This window comes from Chaetura pelagica, unplaced genomic scaffold (assembly GCF_000747805.2).
Source record: "Chaetura pelagica isolate M959 unplaced genomic scaffold, ChaPel_1.0 scaffold159, whole genome shotgun sequence".
Classification (NCBI taxonomy): domain Eukaryota; kingdom Metazoa; phylum Chordata; class Aves; order Apodiformes; family Apodidae; genus Chaetura; species Chaetura pelagica.
Window position 1 is genome coordinate 1704398 of NW_009954555.1, and position 18958 is coordinate 1723355.

The window sequence follows — 18958 nt, forward strand, 5'->3', positions numbered from 1 at the left end:
GCTGTTCCCCATCCATGTCAGTCCCTGCCTGGCTGTCCCTAAATATCTCCCAGCTGGTGACCTCTGAGAAGAAAGGAGACACACCTGTAGGACCCTGCTAGCTTTGCCCCTTCACCTTGCTCCTCTCTTCCTCCATTCCTGTAATGCTCGAGCTAAGAACATTTTATTGCCCCCTGGTTTTCATTATTAATGAAAAGGGACCAGAATGATCTTTCCTAAAGTTCAGAGAGTCTATAAAGACAAGAAGCTGAAATGCCATTTTACTCGTTTTAGAGATATGTGAAATAATTCTGTCTTGTGGCAAAAAAAAAGTGGGCGGGGGGTGGAGAGGAACAGTGAGTGAGGGACGCAATAAAGGCTCTGCACTGACCACATCAACTTTACAACGTTATGAAGAATGTCACAGCTCTGCCTAAAATCCACATTCAGTCTTCCTTTTTCTCTGCAATACTCTAAAACATATGATGGAGAGAGGGTTAGAAGTTTCTCACTTGTAACCTCAGTGCTCACACTGACTTCTTTGCATATCCTCCATTTCCCCACTTGTAGAACTACAGTAAGATTCAGAGAAAGTGAAGAAACACTAACAGCTCAGTTGATCTTCAGTTTAGGCACTGGAGAAGTAACAAACCATTCTACGTAAGAGACCCTCAAAGGGCAAATGGAAGGAACCTGGACATTTTCTCCAGCTCTGTGTTTTCTGTAAGCTTATTTACTTTTCACAGCAGCAACTGTAAATTGCTCTTCCAGAGTAAACACTATTTTTCAGATGCCCTTTGATCTCAGAATTAACTTTCTTGCCATCAGTTAATTAGGCCTTGTGCATCTGAGTAAGGTCAGCCCCACCAGTATCCAGATTTAAAATTAAGGCTGGAAAAGGTCATTTTCCAAGACCAAACAGTGAACTCACAGAAAGGAGTTGGGGATAAAAAGAGTTTGGATTCTAGTTACCATTTTCAATGGTAAGAGAAAACAGTGTATTCTACAGCCTCCCACATAATGAAGACACAAGGGTGGGAGAAGGACATCCAACTAGCAAGAAAAAGTGTCACTGGAGCTGATTTTGAAGCAGGTGTAAAATCTGCACAAAACCCCATAAATGGAGACCACAAATGGGAGGAAGAACACGGACAATACCTGGATAATAACCATGTGGCTTTGCACACCTAGCTCAGAAACTCCCCTGAGTTTGCTTGTAATTACGAGGGTTAGAAAGGTAAAAAAATATATATAAACCAAATTAATCATTTAAATATTTAAAGTCAGATTTTTGTCCTCACTGCTAGATTAGTGTATTTCATAATGCCAACAGCAGACAGCCCTGGTTTTTTACTGGGGGTTCATTTTAGAGCATGTTTAAACTAGTCAGATTGAGTGATGCTTCCAGCAACTAATCGCATGTCAAATAAAAGATATTTTATGTAATAAATTACTGCTACAAGTAATTCAAATGTCATTTATCAGTTTTATTATCAGTCAGGCAAAGTCTTGTTTCTCTATATTAATCAAATTCAAGCTTTTTTTAAGCTTTTTTTTAAGCAGTTTTGACACCTCTTGGCAAAAGTACAAACTGGAAGGAAGGAATTACCCCTCCAGAACAGGAGGAGAAATAGCAGAGATAGGATTTAGCTAAAATACACTGTCTAGAATATTGGCTGAATTCTTGTCTCTTCCTTCAAAAAGTTATTGTTTTTCTTAAACCAAACCCAGGAGGAGGTTGGAATACTATGTTACTCTGAAGGTTTACAAATATGCTTCCTTCTCATTAACTTAAGAATAAGAAAGTACTTACATAGGTAACAGCTATTTCCAACAAAACCTTAGAACATTAGGTAATACCTACACTAGCAATTTAGTTTTCACAAAAGGAAGTATTTCCTGCAACTTCAAAAATTAAAACAGACTGAGTTGACAACAGCAGGAGATCAAGCAAGGAAAATCAAAGGTGTGCACAGGATTTATGACTCACAAGAATGGACACCTGAGGCTGGAGCTGCTGCCAAGCTCCCCAGTTCAGATGTCTGCATGCTGAGTGAACTCCTGAGATGGTTCTGTGTGGCCATCCTGAACTTCTGTACTCATAACCCACAGTTTTAAGGTAATTTCAAAACATGAATCAGCAACAATTTGTGGGGAGAAGGGACAGAGAGAAATTAGGTTTCTCAAGACACTAACCACTGCTTTCAAGCACAGTACCCTTCTCAACTGTTTCTCCTTTTTGCTCTGGGGGGCAGGGGGGGCAATTTTTTCTCTCTAGTTTTGTGATTTTGCATAGAGGTGTCAAAACTACTTTAAAAAACAAACAAACCTTAAAAAGAACCAAAACTATCAAACACAAAGTAGTTCACAGTCTTCAAGACCTAAACTTCAGCAGATCAGATGCTGCTTCACAAGAAATTCACAAGAAATTTGTCTTTCTTTGGGAAAGATAAATACAGCTCATAATCTTTTTCAATATAAGCTCTTCAAATACAAGTTGTTCCCATCAATGAGTCAATGTAGAGATTCAGCAGTCTACCTATCTCATTAGTCCTTCAGACATACTTTTGAATTTCAAACCTTGGGGCATTGCAGCACTAGTGTCATGAATACTCTGTAAGAAGATAAGCATAACAGATAAACAGAAAAAGTAGTATCTTCCTCTGTACATGACAGCCCCTGACAAAGGTCTGAAAGATAAATTGACTTAGTAAACTATCACAGGAACAACTGTCCTGGAGCAGACTTGGACCAATTCAGAAATATTCATTACAGGATTAGCATCCAACTGATGAAATAACCTACAGCAAGCAAGACATCTTGAAAGAGTACTGAGCCACTGCACAGTCTCATCCATCAGCTCTAGAAAATTCACATGTTCTTCTACCCCAGTACTACACCAGTCAGGAACTGGAACAGGGGCAGATGACACCTAAACAAAACAAGTATTTTGGTCAAATGAACACCATGTATATTTAGCTATTTATTATTTTTATACATCCATTTAAAGGTTAAGCTGAAATAGAAGGTCTACAAGTAACAGTTAGAGAAGGGAGGAACAGTATATAATGAACCTATTGTCATAATTTCCCTGATTTGGGGGCTGCTAGAAAGGATTAGCTCACAGGAAAAAGCTTTTGGTTCAAATGATTTATAAAGCATGAATCAGATCATAAAACTAGAGCAGCAGTTTACAAATACAACCACTACAAAAGCTTTACTTTTTGGTATATTTATTCACCTTCGGTTTCCGAGCATTGCAGAATGATACTTTCAGACTGGTCTTTGGAGCTGTTACTGGGAACATTTTGATGTTTAAATATTAGTATTTAAAAACTCAGAAAGCAAGTCTAATATTGTCTGGAGTATGTGATACACTAATTAACAGAGCCCTTAGTGGACTGTTACATTGGTCAGTAGCTGATCTAGAGATATTCATGAGCAGTATCAAAATCCTATTCTTAATACCTGGCAGGTAAGTTAAGTGCTTTTCAAACTGCCAGACACATGTGAGCTGAACAGCTTCTTTTGATGGATTTTTAATGGTGTGTACTTTGTTTTTTATTGTTTGGAGCTTAGATACTTTTTTGCGAGTTTTGTTTTAAAATGCAAATATATATGTAAATTTTGAGTCTACACAAATTATGTTGGGACTTCAAAAATTCTTTGAGAATGTATTTTGTACACAAAACCATGCAATCATAGCCACAGAGTCTACGAAGAATTTCTGCTTCTACACAGAAGATTATTTAAGATTTAAGAGAGAAAGATCCTTAAAATTAAGGATCCTTATCAACTGTTTACTATTATTTATAAGTTGACAGCACTCTTAAACTCAGGGAGTCGAACTCAACTATCCTTATGGTCCCTTCCAACTTAAGATGTTCTATGATTCTATGAACTGATTGCTTGCCTTACTTAAGAAAATAAATTATCTAGCTAAAACAAAACTTTATGATGAGGTTCAACAGTTTATTGAACAGAGTCCACTGTGGCAATAACTAAAGATGTAATTGTGTTGCACTTTAACAGCATCTTCTATTCAAGACTCTAATCAACTCTATCACAAATTAATGATCTAAATATTAGAAAACTCTACTTATGAAGGGAAGCATGACCTTCAGTTTTAGAATGGAAGGCTGAGTCCTATGTTGACTAAATGCTTTCTTCAAGTCCTTATAATGGTCAGAATCCAATTTGTATTGACTGCACACCTTGAGGTCATGAGGTGTCGTAGGTATGATGTTTACTTGTAGAAGATGATCATTTGTATCTCATTTTCTTTGAGTAATATGATCTTGCCACAGACACCAACAACCATCAAGTGCACTCAAAGTAACATTTGATGTCCAATTCTGACAAAATGTGTGATATTATTTGAACTGAAATCTAGGATCTAGGCAGAGAAATCTGTGGAATTGCTGTAGAAATCACTGCAGAAAGTAACAGGAAGAGATGTTCTTCAAAGTGTTACTTACTATGCACTACAGGGTAAGAGGGCTGAGCTGGCACCAGCTGTGTAGAAGGAACTGGGGACTGTGGCTCATCCGTGCTTGTGCCTGACTGCTGGAAAGCCAGGTCGATTTCTTCATCTGTCAGGCCTGGGGGAGCAGAGGAAATGAAATCAGTTTAGCACCTTTACCCACTTGATGCACGCATAATTAAATTCTCAAGCCAGGCAGAACCCTTTCAAGCTGCAAAGAATTTTGGCACTGACTTGAGCAGTAATGCCTCCCCAATTTTGGATTCACTGGAATGTCTCTTTCTTTCTCTGTTGCAATTTAACCTTAAGCGACAGAATATTAGCCTCGACGCTGCTTCCAAATGTGGCTCATTCAATTTCCTTAATTTATCCTTGAGTTTATTGCTGCTTTTGAAGTAGCTTTCTATTGCAATTCTCCATTCTTCCCCCGAAAAAAAGATACCATCAACTGCAAATGTGGCTCATTTTAATCTGTAATGGTGTAAAAAAAAAAAAAGAGGAAAAAAAACTAACAATAATGCATGAAAACAGACAGGGAAACAAAAAACTAATTATTGGGTTAGACGACTAATTAGTCTAGATCGTTTCCGAAGACGGGAATAATTTGCTTTATTTTATGACAAATGCAGAAATAAAAAGAAAAAATCAGGACTGACTGTGATTAGTATGAATGGGACACAGAATGTAAGGAGGAAATAAAACTATAACAAAACAGATCAAAACAAGGCCAAGCCCAAACTTTCAGCTTAGCATTGCCCCGGTCTACTGCTGCATGATTAGATTGCCCTAGGGCAGCCTGGTTTTTATTTCATGCAGAGTTGTAGTCACACTGCACACATGGTACATGTTGGTGCAGTCAATCCTGCCATCAGGAAATGCCAAGGTGACCATCTGTAATTGGCCACAACATATGGAAAGGATTTGGCCAACAAGGGGAAAAGGAAAGCATCTAAAGGATTCACGATGACTAGGCGTCTGTGAAGAAGGAAGCACAGCTGGATTATTTTTCCAACAGGAGAAAACATCCTCTAGGAAAAGAATTTAGTACTCAGATGGCAACTGTGATGTGGGGCCTGGAGAGCTGTGTATTATTTGTTATGTTATTCTCCTGCACAGAAGCAGATAGAAAGCCTTCTATGAGGAGCATATGAAGTGGTTCAGGACCTTTTACTATACATGCAGAGTGTATGTAAAAAAACATTCAGAAGTGTTGGAAGTGAAAATACAGATTTAAGGAAAGAGATTGAGAAGAGACAGACCACCTGCTCTCACAAAATTCTTGCAGGTACCGAGCATAGTGAAGAAAATGGTACGAATATGACGACAGAGAGAGAAAAGTGAGGGAATTCAGTCTGTCCATCACCTCTGCTTGAGATCCAAGAAGTATTGCTGGGAGATGAAACTCCTGAACTTCACCTTTTAAAACAGCTCTTCAACATTACAGGGAGATGATACCATATAGAAAATGGACAGGCTTCTGGGTATATTACCCAAGTTCCAAGACATTTTTTCAGGAACTTCACTGCATAGTGGGGGTCTAGACAGAATTATCTGCAGCACAAACACTGTTGCCAGAAATAAATACACAGGTCTGTCTCAGAACTGCTATTTAATAACATAAAGCTCTAACATAGTGCTTCTGGTATTCAGAAGGCTTTATAACCATTAACAGATCTTTTCCTTATTTCTGTCAAAATGTAAGATACTATTCTATCTAATCTACAGTGCAGATACTGATACACAGAGAAGTTGGGTGATTTCTCTTAACATAGCAGAAAATTGTCAGTGTCAGAAACATTATCAGAAATCTGAAGTTCCTGATCTCTGGTCCTGCAATCTGACAAAACCATCCCTTTACTTGTGCTTGATGCATGCTGCAAACAGTAAGGAACAAAACCCACACATAATACCATGGAATAAGACCTGCAGTGACAGTAATAAATGGCACGTGAACACAACTCAGCCTACTTTTCTAGTCACAAAAGCAGTATTTATGGTTTCTAATCCATGGTAAAAAGCGAAGTTCTAATCAGAAAGAAACTTTTTAAACCAGCTTCTAATTATCCAATGTAGGAGAAAGCATAAACAGATGCCAACGCTGCAGATCACTAGCAATTATGGAATTTCGTGAAGATGGAGACAACATTAACTGCTGGCTGCAAATGTGGCTCCCACTAGAATAGGGCATTTTGTTCTATTTCCATGCAAAGCTAGCAAATCTGATACATATGGAAATGTTTGGAAGTTATGGAGGATCCTTACTTCATTCTACAAAAAGATCAGGGAAGAATGTTTTTAAGTTTCCTAACTGTACTGCCCCTTCGATTCTCATCCTGTCAGAGAACAAAACCTAAAATCCTTTGCAGATAAAATGAACTTCTAGGATTATTCTGGTCTTGCCAACTGTGGACACTCAAGTATCACAGTTTCCATTAAAACCTTGCTGTGTTGTGAAGAAAAAGCTGATATGAATGATAGAATGATAGAAAACCTTTCACATTTTAGTTCCTGGTTTGAATTCTGTGCAAAGCAGTGCAAATTAAAATTGTTATTACTTCTGCTGCCTTGTGAAGTGGTCTTGTTCATGGTACTAGTGGCATAATACTAAAGAACACCACAGCTACATGTCTTCTTAATTATCAGCAGAGAAGACTGGGAGTGCCATCACCTTGGAACACCTTATTTTTATTCATCTGAACATGATGTTTTTAAGGCCCTGTCATCTTGGCCACCAAGCATCAAGGGAATAATCTCCCAAAGCTAATTCCTTAGGCATAGATAGAGTAAGTCTGTACTGCAACTACTCATCTTTGGATTCAGAAATATACCTGTCTTCATGGTTGTCATTTCTCAAATACACTAACAAAAATGTACAAGACATTCTAAGACTGTCCTCAGGCAATTATAACTAACTCATCAAAATTCCCTTTGGACTGCTTTTTTTTTTTTCCTGATTCACCACTTACACACATGTATGAGTTTTCCATGTCCCAAATTATTCAATCTTGATATATTAATTACATAGAAAAATGGGGATTTCTAAACCAGATCAAAGTGTCATCTGTTCCAATATCTCACTTTGTTTTATTTGATAACAGTCCTCCACTATACAAAAAATATCTATGGTCCACTCATTGTTCTAATCTAGTAGGAAGGTGTTCACCCCAAAATACTACCACTTCCCTTGCATGCAAAAACTGGAGCTTTGTGTCTAATATAACTCTCAAACATCAAGAAAATCAGCTCAGTTTAACAGAAGAATTGCATTAAATCTACTTTCTCAACACTTTGGAAAACAAACATTTTAGTTCTTCTGGAGTTTCAGCAAGATCACAACCATGCAGAAAGCAAAAGGTTAAAAGGAATAATAAAAGAAACTGCCAATTGTAAGTGAATTATATTTGGCTTTGAAAGCTGAGCCACAGCTATATTATAAAAGGCATCTCTTTGCGTTGTTTACCATCACCCTGACTAATGCAGACCTTTTTTTTTGTTTTAAATAATCTCATGCAAATTAGACACACACTTCCTTCCAGTTGATTGCTATCTGCAAGGAATAATGTAACTGCAGAGGGTACTGAGCAAGGACTGAGCTGAGAAGAAGGATGCAAGGAAACTGTCTTCATAGCCCTACAGAATGCAAACCTATTCCCTTCCCCCAGCCATCCATTTCATTCCTCTACAGCAAAGAATTAGTAATAATTTTCACAAAGCCTTAAAATTTCCTCTTCAGACTTCAGGTTGTTGATTTGAATAATCCAGCATCCATGACTGTTCTGCACTGCAAGATTCTTGCTGACCCTCTTTTGTGATCATCACTGCTGCCACTTAATTTTCAGGGATCACTCAGCCTCTGTAAATTGTACTCAAACACAGAATCAGAGCAAGTCAGAGAATAAAATGGCTTGTCACAAACATCTCTTGGTGGCTGAACCCTAGCTATTGCATAAAAAGCCCCTTTGACCAAGAACTTTTAAGGCTTGACTGTCTATTTAGGCCTTTTTAGAATATTTACTGCTATTTAATATAAGGACCTCATGTACCTCAAAATACTGCTCCTCTTATGACCACTCTGAAGTGGAGGAGCTGTTATCCATATTTTACAGATGAGGAAGAAGTAAGATGTACAAATATGAGAAGGGTTCCAAGGTCAGAACTGAACCTCTGACAGTAAGAAAATAAAACTCAGGGGATGTGAGTCCCAATTCATTGTTTTACCATAAATCCATTCTTCTTTCTGGATGAAACACAGCTGCAAAAATGGCAATGTAAAACTCCTGAGTAAACTAGATGAGCGACTACTTTTTTTTTTTTCTACTTCTGTCTCCTCTGACACAGGCTCTGGCATTTTAGTGACAACCTTTTTCCTGTCGCATCCACTGAGCATATATTTTTCTTCATTATCATGCTCCTTACATTGCTCAATCTAGTAATTGATGCAAGATTTTCACAACCTGAAAGCAGCATTTTTGGCAGAAAATTTCTGGTTAGAAAGAAATTAAGAATTCTACCATAATAGGGAAGCATGGTGAAAATAATTAAGTTCCTTTAGTGGGTTTCCAAAGGCAGCTTTATTACCACTCTGACAGACCACCCTGGAGCAATCATCAAACTTACCCTTCTGCAGGGATAAAACAAAGGAAAGCGGTGAGGGGTGGGGGGTGATATCTGTTATTGTTTTCCTCACACATGCACACATTTTTTATTAAGAAAACCAAATAAAACTGGACAATTTGTTTAGCTACAACAAACAATATGACTACCCAAAGTTAGTGCATGGTATCTTGTGACTAAAAGGGAGACCTACTGGTAGGCATCCTGAAATGACATTATGCTCCTGTTCCTGGAAGCCACTGAGTCAACTCTGCTCAGAAATAACATAGGCACATTTTAAAAGAATCATCATAAAAACCTTCTGGGATCTGATCCAGACTAATGATTCCACCTGTTCAGTCAGTTACATGCAGTCCTGGGTGATTCTTTCATCAAATGTTTGTCCTGTATTCTACTCTGTGCTTAGCTGAACACATTTCAAGGAGGTCAAAAAGGCACAGTCTCTGGATCAATTTTCTTTATCACATCTTGGTTCATGGGGCATTCAGAGAGGCTGAGCCCAACCCCTCATTTGAACAAAACCTAAGGTCTTGGAAACATGACTCTGATTTTTTTACCCTTCATTTACATTAAGAGGCTGTATTTGAATGTAAACATCCTGCTGCCTCACTTCCAGCTCAAACTTTGTGTAAAGGAACCCTGACATCAAGGGGAAATTGACTGGTCTCAACTGTCAGGCTAAAAGATGCAGAAATAATTAGAAAAGTTACTGAAAGGGCTTTGAATTCTTACAGTTTAATTCATGTAGGAGACTGTTAATTATGCAATTGCCATCTTTAAGAAACAGGATGTACTTTAACCCATCAGGGTGACTAAGCAGCATTCAAAACAGATAAAGATGTTCTAACCTCAGTTGCAGACCCCTAAGATAAGAAGGGAAACCCTGACCGACAGCACAGTGCTAAGAATTACAGTGAGGCAGCCAGAAAGGAATAGGTTAAAAGAAAAAGTATTTTGGCATAACAAATATATATATATAAATAAATCTGGCAGCAGTTTCTCTTCCTGGCCAAGCTTTTTGGAGTCTATAATAAAATGAAGTGTAATGGAGGAGAGGAGGGCAATGTCAGAGGGTGAGGGTTTGGGAGAGAGGTTGTTAAGTATCTCCCTCTCCTCAGCTGTGTTTACTCCATTTACAGGACCCCAGGTGATTGATAGACAAAAGAAAAGCAAGCAGATAGTAACCCCCCTCTGGGAGCATCTGTAAAGGGGATAACTCCTGACATCATCTAGAGCCCCAAACTCTCCTCAGCCACTTGTAATTAAAAAGACAGAGCAAGATATGCAAACCAGTGAAAAAGTAAAAGGGGGTCGGATTTTTTATTATTTATTATTAACATTTTGTTGGAGCAGTAGAGTGCAATAAGGACTCTCAGAGCCGTTAAAAGTCGTTGGGTGACCTGCAGACCCCTATTTCCCAGAGCCTTGTATAAAATTGAATTTTTTAAACATAAATTACACGTAATGACGACACTGTAAAAACTAACAGTAATGGAAAGCTGTGCTGTATTTCATTAGCCTGTATTATTCCGTGCCACCTGATCCAGCCGGGCCTTGTTTATGAGTTAGTGTGTTAGCAGATGCCGATGGAAGCATTTGCTTCGACCTTGCTCTTCTCATTGGGGCATGAAATTACGACGGCAGCACCTTGATATTACAGCCATAAATACAGTAAACTGCAAATTTAAGCCAACGGCTCCTATTGTCTCTGAACATAAAGCTGATCGGTATTTATTTAAAAGGAGAACGAAAAAAAATATTATATATCACCTTGTTTATGGGTCTAGCACCCCCCCTTCCCCTAATCTGCCTTATTCACTTGGTTAAATACTAAACAAACAAACTAAATCCTCCCTATTTTCTACTGATTAAATATTCTTATGAAATGAGTATTGTCTTCAGAAAACTGGATCAAAGTATTTTCAATCTGAATAAGAAAGGGCAAGCTACTTGCTTAGCATGTCTTGGAAAGGAAAAAACAGGAACAAGTATTACAACTTTTTTCTTCTCAGTTTTCTGTCAATAGTAAGTTCAAAATATGAAACTAAAAAGTTGCTTCAGGTCACTCATTCCTGTTTGTGTCTAACACGTATGTGTAAGCACAGGAGGGAGAGAAAGAGAAACATGTTTCCTTCCAGCTGTTTATTTAAAAATATTTCAAAATATCTCCCTTGTTAATACTATTTCAAAAGAACGAGGAAAAGTATAGAAAAAAAAAAAAATTGCAGCAAGATTAATGAGGGGGGGGGAAATGCATAGGATTCCTTCTGTGAGGCAGCAGACAGCAGGGAGAATGCCTCATTCTCCTATGGGCATTTTGGGTAAACACCCGTGTTCACTGACAACATACCCACTAGAATTTATTAGAGGGGGAAAAAATCAAACACAAAGGTAAAAGGACATTGTAATATCGCAAAGCATATCACAGCATAAATCACAACATTATAAGTCAGTGCAAAATGTATTTCACTGGTAATTTCAAGGCAGAGAAAATACAGTTTCACTTGTTGTAAGAGAGGTCAGGTCTTCCTCTTCTAATGTAAAGTAAGCTCCCTGCTTACATGAAGTATGCTCTATCTGTTCCACATAGAAAAAAAGGAAGTTAAAGATCTCAATACTAAGCTATATATTTCAGGGGCCAAAGCACTAAGAGAAGAATACCAGGAACAACATGCAGGATGAAGTGGCTGGATAATAGGACACAAACTCAGGATTCTCAAGTGCAAAAGTCCTATTAGATGTAATGCTATTACAGCCTTAGAATGATTTGGATGCCTCATTTTTTAGTAAGTCAGCAACAGGTCTTCAGATTGCAGACAGCATAATTCAACAGGCACAACTTTTGCTTCACAAAAAGTTGGAATTAGAAGTAAGGCAGACAGCAACATGACTCAAAATCAAACAAGACATGTCCAGAAGTCCTCAGTAACCTGAATAACAGAACCAGAAGGTTTGCTACAAAGCCCAGTTAAAATTCCTACAGAAAAAGCATGGGCAAAAATACTGTGAAACTTCAGTTTGGGTACCTTCTTCCAAAGACCTATTACAGAGTCATTCTAAGAATATCATAATCAGCAAGAAGGACAGAAGAAACAAGTCCTTCTGTAACATAAATGAAAATCTCTCCTAAAAACAGGGAGAAAAATTACTTTATATTCAACCACGTGGGGTTTTTTTAGGTCTCTTGCCTTCAACTTTTTCTTTCTATTATAATACAAGCAGAAAAACAGCACCTGATAGGAAGCCTTCTTTGAATGGACAACGGTACAGGAAGTCCACCTGTTTATGGCACCACTAGTGATGAAGAGACAAAGCACAGGACCAAGCTGGGAGCCAATGCAGGAACAGAGGAACAAGGGTCATCCAATTCAGCCAGTACACGATGTCACAATACTATATAGAGAGCAAAAGTTTTGCATACTTGAAATTATTTCAAATTAATATCTGCCTTGGGGTTTGAAGGCTTTGAAGACTCTATGCCAGGATGCCAATTACAAGATCATTTATCAGGAATATAACATAACCAAGGCCCTGACATTTGTTTAAAAGAAGCCCATATAGGGCAGAAAATCCAGGTAATGGAAGAGAAACTACTGTAGTAACCATAGTGCTGTCATAATTTGTTACCACAAGTTACAGCCTCCCTAGAAATAAGACTATGCACTCAGAGAAAATAAGTACTAGATACACTAAGTGGGTAAGTTTACAACCCAACCTGTGATCTGCAGATGATTGCTGCTATTCCTGCAGAGAAACAAGTCTCATGGTGATGGACCCTGACCCTCATTACTTGCATTATAATACTCCTTAGAGACCACAGAAGCCATTCCATGTGCAGGTACTGTGCACTAACAGAGTATAAGGCAGTCAGACCCACAGCATTCAACAGTCTACGCGAAGGAAAGAGGTTGGAAAGAAAAACACTGCAATCATGAATGAAGTAACTTAGCCAGAGTACACACCACGTCTATAAAATTTCCTTTCTATTAAATTGGGAACTACAACAAAAAATATTGTATCAAAAGGTGAAAGGATATTCAAGTTCATTTCCAAAAGTAGAACAGCTTCGTACACAGCACTTCAAAAACCTAGAAACTAAACTTAATTACCAAAAACTACCACATATTTTAAAAACAGCAGTGTCAGAAAACATTTGTGCTTCAGATCCATTTACTTGTGTGAAAGAAAAATGGTTTGTTAAGCAGCTTGTTGAGCAATAGTAACAAAATTACTGGCCTTTGGCTACTCTTTGATATGTGATAACATCTTTAGGAGCTTCTAAGGAGAAAGCTAGAGGTTGCCTTAAATTTGAGTTAAGGTAAAACACTTGCAAAAAAGGTTTGGTTTTGATCTACTTTTGGAACTCCAATTTTAGACTGTATTTCCAACAACCTGAACTAGCACATCACAAGAATCCTGGCAGTGAAGCAGAAGGAGCTCGTCTGGTGGACCCACAGTCAACCAGACATCTGTAACTCCAACATCCCCTTTATTATTGTAGCAAAGAATAACCAGCCAGGCCTTTCAGTTGCATGGGCCTGAATATGGTCCATACTACATCTGACCTAGCAGACTGGCCCTAAAGTGCATTAACTGCAGATTGGAAGTCACTGCTGATCTGTTTTTACTAGACTAGGCTGACCTGAAATTCTAGAATGAGACTCTCTTTCTCCCTGACTCTGCAATCAAAGCAAAGTGATTGTGTAAAAGAAAAGCAATTTCAAGCAATTATAGGAATTTTTTAACCAGAATTGTCAGAATGCATGAAGGATGACTTAGTTTTACATGTAAGAATTAGAAGGTTTGTACTGATGCTCCTTATATTACTCTGGAATTACTGATAGCCCCAAATACATAAACAAGAGCATATGAATTTTTTCTACATTACCCCTCAGAGAGTACAATACCCCTCAGAGAGTAGCCTTTGCAGACTAAGATTAACTGCAATGTAAAGAGCAACTTGTCTCAGTGTCACTTCCTCTTTTACTTTCAAAACTTTAGGAAAGGAACAAAACAATCCCAGCAGTCCAGACATATCACATGGAGCACTGAATGTGCAGTACAACAGTGCATCCTGTGCAACTCTCAGGAAGGTGCTATAAGGAGCAGAGGGAACAGTAGCTGCAGCTGCATGTTTCCAAGATAATGTAAAAATACGTGGAAGTATGTGGAAATGTAAAGAAACTAACATTGGGTGAGGAGGCATGAACACAGGAGTATAAGTCCTGATTTTCTTACAACCTTACAGAGCATCTTTGCTCCTCTACCCCAATTTCTATACAGTGGAATCAATGTTAAACACCTCAGAGTCAGGTCTCATCACACTGAGAAGATAAGGTCAATGAAGAAAAATAAATTTAAATGCTACATACTTGATTATTATGGTACAAATGTTTCAAGTAAATCTGGTTAGCACTTCCCCCAGAGAGAGACATTCATACACTAGTATAAAAAGACATGTCAGCACGTATTCATTACAGATTATAAATCACCCTCGTTCTTCTTTCTTTTGTTTTAGAGAAATTTTTTTACATGCCATTAAAATATTGTTTGCTGAATGCTACTACAAAGCTAGCCACCTGTAAAATTAAAGGCTGATGCTGCCAATAAGTGTTGAAATAACTTCTGTTTAAAAAGCAAACCTACTTTGTAATTTTTAACACAACTGTATAAATATTTCTCCACCCACCCTTCACAATTTTGTTGGTTACATTGCATCCATTTAGACAACAACCATCTATGTCATCACACAGGATATTAATCTTGGGTGGAGAAGAAAGAAACAATAGCAAATGAACTTTTAAGAAACTAAGATTACACATTCAAGCAGGGTCTCTCATGACAAAAGAAAAGCAAAGACAAAAAATGTTAGGGGACAAGTCAACAAAATAGCCTAAGATTCAAAAGATCATTTTTCATCTTTTGGTTTGTTTATTGTTGTGTGGGTTTTTTTCTCCCCATTTGCCTTCAACAGCTCTTCAGTGTTCTGGAGAAAATTAAAGGAGTCTGGATTAAACGCCCAAAGGACGACTAATGCTAACAATACTAAAAATAACGAGGTTAAGTGGTGGAAAAACTCTGGTGACCACACACGGAGAACTGGAGTGGTAAGGTAGAAAAGGAGTTTCATCATTGCTCCCTCGGGACATGCACAGAACATACTAACTGCTTCTAGTTCTCTAGGGTTCCGATTACCATGCCAAACACACCTCCAGAGTTTCCTTATTAGTATAATAAAAAGCCTCTACACATTTGCGTTCTATTCCCAGCCTTGCTATTGACCTTGTGTAGGTCATTTAACCTCCATCTGCCTCAGTTTCTACATCTGTAAAACGGGAATATCACTACACAACATCCTTTGTAAAACGTTTGAGACTGAGACTGACAGGTACCTCGTACAGATACTGACAGTTTTGAGAATCTACACATACATTACATGCATGTGGGCTACGTAAGGCATTTTTCTGCAACAAATAATTTATTCAAGTAACAAGTTTAGCCTTTTTTGTCTGTACTTGTAGATCATCTTTGGAAATTCTTCCAGGTTTCTAACTCTTATCAAACTACACAAGGACTCAAATTGATGCTTTGCTTCAACTTTGTGCTAAAATACATGGCACCTCTCTTGTTGCCTTCTGGCCAAGTGTTGCCCTCAAAATAACTGCCACTGGAGCTGAATGTTCAAAATGGAAACACCAAAATAACTGGGTTTTTTTTAACACCATTTGTTGTCTTCTAGTGCTTCGTGAAAGTTCTGGTCCAGGAGTTAAAACAGGAGTGGCTACACAGAATTCACACAGAAACTGGAGCGAAGATTAAGAAACATTTATGGGCATGTTGCTGCAACATAACACAAGTCAGATCTGTAGGTGAGGCAGCTGAAGCAGCTGGAAAACTCGCTACTAGTATCAGTTTATACTGAATGAGAACAGCTCTGGGAGTTCCAAGACTAGGAAATAGTGCCTAAAGAAAGGAATCACAAATAAAAGGGGAATGAATAGAAATGGGAAGATATTCCCTTCTGGGCACTACGTAAGAAGTGTCTCCTGTCCCAGGTGCCAAAAAGGTGATTTGACACCACTATAGAGGTCCTCCAAGAGCTTTGCACAGTCAGAGTCAACGATGCAGGGCCAAGGATGCAGTTTGTAGATCTCTCTCTCTCCACATAATTTTGCATGTTACAGTCTTGAAGCACAGGAGTTGTGCCAGGCACAGGTGGAACACTATTGAGGGGAAAGAACTGTTCAGTGCACTGTTTAAGGGGCTGACCTCAGAGCAGCAGCTTTGTCCTTGTTTCCCCAGGGATGACAGCCCCCCCACTCCTGAGTGCCAAGTCCAACGACCAGACAGAACAATTTACCCTTCACAGTCACTGCAGTAGATGAAGATCACCAAAAGGAGTCAGATTCTTCTCTTCCCTGATTTCCTCCCTGGTTTTCTTTTACTGCTACTCCTGCCTGTCTCAGGTGGCCTCGCATGAAAAAAGCTCATCTTTTATGCTGCAATGTGTGGGCCCAGGTGAGGCCTGACTCCGCAGATAACCTAACCAATGGGCAAAAGCAGTTTGTGTTCTCATTGACAGTGCACGTGCTAGTAAATACCACCCTCCAGGGTATTCTCAGTAAACACACAGCCATCCCTAGCTTCTCAGATACACACACACGCAAGCACTTACTTTACCCGACGCTGAACTCACACCTCACAAACAAATTATTTAACTACTCTATCCCCCAAGGAAGACAGTGATCATTTCAAATGCAGCTCCCTGCTCGTCTCTCACATACACGCAACGGCCTGATAGGTTAAATGCTGCCATTTAATTACAGTAATGGAAGCTGCTATTTTTTGGTTCCCTTGAATCCTCTCTCGCTCTCTTTTTTAAACACATACAGAATCATCTTTTAAACATGTATTTTATATTTCTGAATTTAACAGCTGCGTTCTCCTGGTTACTTGAAGAGCGGGAGCGATGATATTCTGATATTCTTATCTGCACCTCTGAGCAACTAGCCTTTTAAATGCCACAGAAAAAGGAAGACAGGTTGGAGGAGATGCTGTAAGAAGGGATACATGCTAACGCTGCAGAGGCCAATCTGCTCCTTCATTTACTTAGATGGTTTGTGTTGATTTTATTGAATAAAACTAGCTTAACCTCCCCCACACCCCCACAAAGCAGCTGGGGCCTGGAGAGGATAAACATGAAAATGCTTTGAGTAATTTTACTGAAAATGCTATAAGCACCAGGACATCGCACTGACACTGTTGCAGTATGGCTATATGTATATATATACAGATATGACTGAGAGTCAGAACTACCTCAGATCTAACTGTTCTTAATATATCCGACTCAGTTTCCCCATCTAAAATGGAGATAGTATTTCTTCTGTTTCCCTCTGAAATTTGGGGATTTGTTTTTTTTCCTCCAAACTGTTTGGAGAATGTAAAGGTCTAATCAAGAAGAGAAAACGTAATCAGAACTACATGTACATGTACATGTACATGTACATGTACATGTACATGTACATGTACATGTACATGTACATGTACATGTACATGTACATGTACATGTACATGTACATGTACATGTACATGTACATGTACATGTACATGTACATGTACATGTACATGTACATGTACATGTACAGAATGTACAGAAGTACATTAAATTAATCTTATAATCTTGCCATTGCACAAAAGCTGTCACAAGCTTAGTCAGTTAATATTTGTAGAATACTCTGAATACACAAAGTGGTATAGAAATATGGGGTATAGGTTTGTTAAATTCTTGAGCATGCTGCAAAACACTTTTTCTTCTCAAGTGAATTTAGGGAGGGGGCTGTAAGTGCCCAAAGACTAGAGGGTTTTATGGTTAGTTACTATTGAAGGAGGACAGGTAACACAGTATTAGATCAGTAGCACAATAACTATTTGTGGATTTTACATTTCGCATTGTGTGGCAATTAGAAAAAATCCAGAAGCAAAGCACAGGTATTTCTGAGTCAGAGTAAGTTCTTGCTAAGGCCACTACACTCCTGGAAAAATACCCATATTACACCTGTCCTCAGCTTTGTCTGTCCTCTAAATGTGAAAAGCTTATTTATTTCTACTGTGGCAGTTGACTCACAGTCAGCCAGCCATCCATGCAGGGATATTGCCCATCTTCATTCTCTGGTACAGATATCCACTGGTATCTCTTAAGGATGGAATCTTAAAAGGTGAGGGAAGGCACAGACAAAGACAAATTTAATTTTATCACCATAAAAAGGGACATTTCCACATGGGCAGCAAGGACATGAATATCATGTGTACGTGGGGGCGGGGGGATTATAAACGCATTTTTTGCGAAATTCAATAAAGCTGATTCTACTGCATAAGGTCAGCAATTTACTTTTAAAAAATGATATGATTGCAACTTTTAATATAACCCATGTATTTGCTGCAAGATGCTCTAGAAGATTGTGTAATGTAACCACCCGACCTCTCCACAGGAGCAGAGATCACCCCATTTACCCTTTATTGTCTTGCTAAAAGCAATGCACATTTGCACAGTATGACAAAGTCAACAGCTTTTACTTCAGACAGCCTCAGATTTCACTGAGAATGAATTCTCTGCTCTCCTCCTAGGGGAGTGGAGTCAAGCCTGGACTAAGTTCCATCAGAAAGAACAGGAAAGAATGAACCAAAGACTAAATTCCGCTTTTAGCTAAGGAAAGAATGATTGCACTCCAGATTAAAAGGGGACGTTGTGCAGCAGAAAAGCAAATAGTGGAATTTCACATTCATGGGCACCCAAGACATAGTTTTAAACAAGGCAGAAATGCTGTCTGAGAGAACCTAGAGAAATATCTCATACAGGAACTTATTTCGTCTTTCTCAGCAGGA

The 18958-nt window shown here is 38.6% G+C and overlaps 1 protein-coding gene across 1 annotated transcript in view; it reads right to left on the bottom strand.

Moving 5' to 3' along the window:
* Positions 1–18958, bottom strand: part of PEX14 (peroxisomal biogenesis factor 14) — a 69546-nt gene that overhangs the window by 10654 nt on the left and 39934 nt on the right. Inside the window, exon 4 of the mRNA XM_010005246.1 lies at positions 4458–4580. Within this exon, the coding sequence (XP_010003548.1) occupies positions 4458–4580 (123 nt within the window). The remainder of the gene's footprint in view (positions 1–4457; positions 4581–18958) is intronic.